The following is a 3,737-nucleotide window of genomic DNA, read 5'->3' as shown; positions in this document are numbered from 1 at the left end:
CATTACTCACGATTTTTCTTCTTACAAGATAATTCCAGAGTAATCTCTTGACTTTTAAGGGTAATTTCCTTCTGTTTCCTTCCTCCATCATTTTCTTCAAACTTAGTATATTGAATGCGTTTTTTATATGAATTTTATATGTTTCCTAGTGATCTCGGTCACATCGTCTATATTTTTGTCAGATTGTGGTGCTCTCCATTATTATCGTTATACCCTGCTAAAATCTTATTTTTCTTTTTGCAGCGGGATCAACTTTGTCACAAACAATGTTTCAATAATACTTTTTACCTTTGAAATCGGTATGGCCTTGGGGGAATTTTATTCGTTGCTCTTGCTGTAACTGTGCGATGAGGTCTTCCCCAATGGTCCCATTCTAAAATCTCGTGAAATTTTCCCCATGCCTTCTCATTGCTCTTGGCTATTGTCCTTTTATGCAAATTCCTAATTTTCTTGAAATCATCCAATGATTTAAGATGAGGATCATCACTTTTTGTTCTTGCTCTTGTAATGTCGCCCAGAAGCTAGAATTTCGCCGACCTCAGAATATGCATATAACACACCTGGTCATGCGATAGCGGTGTGAATAGACAGTAGCCGGGCTCCCACCCGTGAGATATGTGAATCATAGTGAGGAGGCAAAGATACCAGTCCTTTAGTCAGTAAGTCAGTCTGTAGTTTGCTATTGAAGCGTAACTTCGCCTTGTGAATAAAGTATACGAACGGGCTATTGTTCATTCGCCTTTCTTTTTATCTATATATTACCTCGTCATTTATTACGTGACACTTTCATGGCTCTTCTTTTGAAATCTATTTTTTCTTCCTAAGTTCCCTAATTTCATTATTCCACTTGTTACGTCGGGCGACACTCTACCTAGACCAGGCCACACACCGCGGGCAAGATGGGAACCAGATATCCGCTCATCCTTACTGCGTACCCTCAATAGTCTTAATTTGCTAGCTAAGGTCATTCAGACCAAACAAACATCTGTTTACTGAATCGTTTCTAAAGCTTATTGTTTGCTACGGGAAGACACGGGAAAGTTAGTTTTTCTCACGTATGACACATCCCACTAGCAACTTTCTATCGAGGGCGGCTAAGACCCTTCCTAGTCCACCAACCTTCGTTTATCCAATCCGAAGCAATGTATACTGCCCTCACCTCCTGACCTAAAACGGCATGAACAAATCCGATGGCCCCGTGCGCTAGACACACCCATCACTAGTTTTCCTCCGACACAGCGTCGTCACTCAACTTCACTTCTTCTACATCGTTGGAAAAGTCAACTACTAAGTCTAAAGTTAATGCCTATCGGGGCAGTCTAAGCATAACGCGAGAGTCGGTTCTCGGTATTGTCGAGCATACATCTCAGCTACTAAATATATTATAATGCTACGTCCCCTAATACACTAAATCCAATTATAAGAGTCCTGCTCTAACCTACATATCTATCTTATCTTCGTGCGATAAGTGATTATCTATTTATCTATGCTCATCAGTGTAATCTAAGTGCTGGAAATATATAATTTATAATTCTGTGAATCACAGTGTTATACAAACTCAATCACCCCTATTATCTCAACGGAAATCAGGGGATCGATCAATTCGTGGTGTCGATTGTTATAATCGTAACGGGAATTTACGACTCCCGTTGACGTCTCTCCTCGCGACTACGTCTCACCGCAATTGGTCGAAAAAACAAATACATTCATCGATCCATCTCTATATTCCCAATAAACATTTAATTTAACAATTACTTTAACTCTAATTTGCCAAATTCAAAGTATAAAGTTCAAAGAGAACGTAAATACAAGAAGAACATTGCGCGTCTTTCCTTGTCTTCCATACATAGTAGAATCTTGATTATTGGAACTAATAATGATAAATGTGTTTGAATTATAGAAAACAGTTTTTTCTGTACGTCAAACCAAATGCTACAAGGAAACAGTTGAACGCTACATAAAATCATACGGGTTCCGCAATTACTTATCGCTAAATCATATTATATTTCTTAACACATTTTTTAATACACGCGTTTTAATAGAAGCAATTCCACCGAGTTACTTTCATTTTGTGTTTCAAGCCACGTTAGCTCCTTTTTGAGAGCTTCGCACGAGAAGGTCCAGCTTCATCGTCTATAATATTTATGTTCACTGGACACAAAGTATCGTTTTTATATTCTCGAAGAGCTTCATTGGTACATACCTTCTTGATTATATCATGTCCGTTATCCATATTAAACCAACGGAACACATGAACATTCTGACACTGTTCACATCCAGGTAATGTATGCAGAAGTTCAACTGCGTTACTTATGTCAGCATCCCATGTTTCTGTGTATTGCGTACGCCGCATGTCTATAGGTCTTAAAAGGTTGTCCCACGAGTTTACCAGTATTGAATGGCCGATTAGTGTCCAAGCATCATTTACAAAGCGGCAGAAATCCCACACGCTTAATTCTTTATAGAGGTCTATCACTTCTTCCTCCGTATTGTAGATAGACAATGGCCTTATTGTTTTCAGTAATTCTATTCGGAACTTTCGCTAGAAACATGTGATTATACCACAATTCATTGGTTGACTGAGTGCTACAGCGTTCGGTGGAGGAGACTTAACTTCTACTAATGGATTTATATTATTGATATCATTGATATCGTGAAGCGACATAATATTATCTACTAACAACAAATATTTGTCCTCGCTTCCGTTCTCCCGTTGTCTTTCTTTAATTGATTCTAAGTAATACTCTTTGTACCATTGTTTGAAAATGCTACTGTCCATCCAAACCTTGGTGTTTACATTGTAGATAGTTGGGAAGATATCTGTATTCAAAACGGATGAACTTTGCGGGTTGCCAATTATTAGTACTGGCACCGTGTGACATCCGGTAGCATTTGCACAAAAAAGTGCGGTAACGTAATCTTCGCACATTTCCAGGTTTCCTGTCGATTTTGCACGATTAAAAATACAAGAATTTTCTGATACTGCTTTCCACATTACCGTTGTGTAAACGGCATTGTAAACGTTCCTCAATGTGAACCCACCTTCTTGCAGGAATCTGTTGAAATGAGCTTTAAAGGCTTCCGCTGTAGTGAATTCATTTGCGGCTTGAATATTTTGCCTTATATAGGCAGTAGTAATATTGTAACGTCCTTTAAAGCCTCACAACCAAGTAGTACTGGCTTTAAAACGAGGATGTCCGTTTAATTTCTCATTAATTTCTAGAGCTTCTCTCTGTATGTCTGCTCCTGTTATTTGTACCTTTCTTTCCTTACATCGTAAGTACCATTGGTAAACAACTTTATCTACATTCTGTAAACGTCGCCGTGTGAGACCCATGATGAGCCCGTATTGTTTTGTAATTTCTTCGCTTTTTACATATATAGTGTGCAATGTAGAGAGCGCAACACCGTACTTTTCCATTATGGTTTGTCGAATTTCACCTCTATCTCTCATCATAAGAATATTGTATTTATCAGTAATTGTCAAATATAACGGTATTCGCCTTGACGTCATTATTGTTTGAAACGTTTCGAATGTAAATACAGTACTGAAATGTTGAGACGAGATTTTATTTCGACAGTTGTTGTCGTTGACAATTTTGATGGGGGAAATAAATACTACGTGTATCAAACATGTATATAGATATATAGGTATGTCGGGTTATCATTAGAATTTAAGGCGCGTAACGATTCTTCGTTTGAATTAGCCATTGTTTTACGAAACACTGAATATATTT

At 38.0% G+C, this 3,737-nt stretch overlaps 1 protein-coding gene across 1 annotated transcript; it reads right to left on the bottom strand.

Moving 5' to 3' along the window:
- Positions 1-284: 284 nt before the first annotated feature.
- LOC117207514 (jerky protein homolog-like) lies at positions 285-3,514 on the bottom strand. The gene is made up of 4 exons (XM_033447815.1): positions 3,178-3,514; positions 2,615-3,105; positions 2,204-2,542; positions 285-521 (listed from the first exon to the last, which is right to left on the bottom strand). Exons 1-4 carry the CDS (start codon positions 3,512-3,514, stop codon positions 285-287), a joined length of 1,404 nt encoding a protein of 467 aa, XP_033303706.1.
- Positions 3,515-3,737: the final 223 nt, after the last annotated feature.

Source organism: Bombus bifarius, unplaced genomic scaffold (genome assembly GCF_011952205.1).
Source record: "Bombus bifarius isolate JDL3187 unplaced genomic scaffold, Bbif_JDL3187 scf7180000008033, whole genome shotgun sequence".
Lineage (NCBI taxonomy): Eukaryota > Metazoa > Arthropoda > Insecta > Hymenoptera > Apidae > Bombus > Bombus bifarius.
Note: the sequence above shows the minus strand (reverse complement) of the source record. Positions and strands in the feature narration are given on the sequence as shown.

Coding starts and splice junctions, on each gene's coding strand:
- LOC117207514 (XM_033447815.1), bottom strand. CDS start 3,514: ATGACGTCAAGGCGAATACCGTTATATTTGACAATTACTGATAAATAC. Junction 2,543..2,614: donor ATATAAATCCATTAGTAGAA/GTTAAGTCTCCT, acceptor ACATGTTTCTAG/CGAAAGTTCCGAATAGAATT. Junction 522..2,203: donor GACATGATATAATCAAGAAG/GTATGTACCAAT, acceptor GCGAAATTCTAG/CTTCTGGGCGACATTACAAG.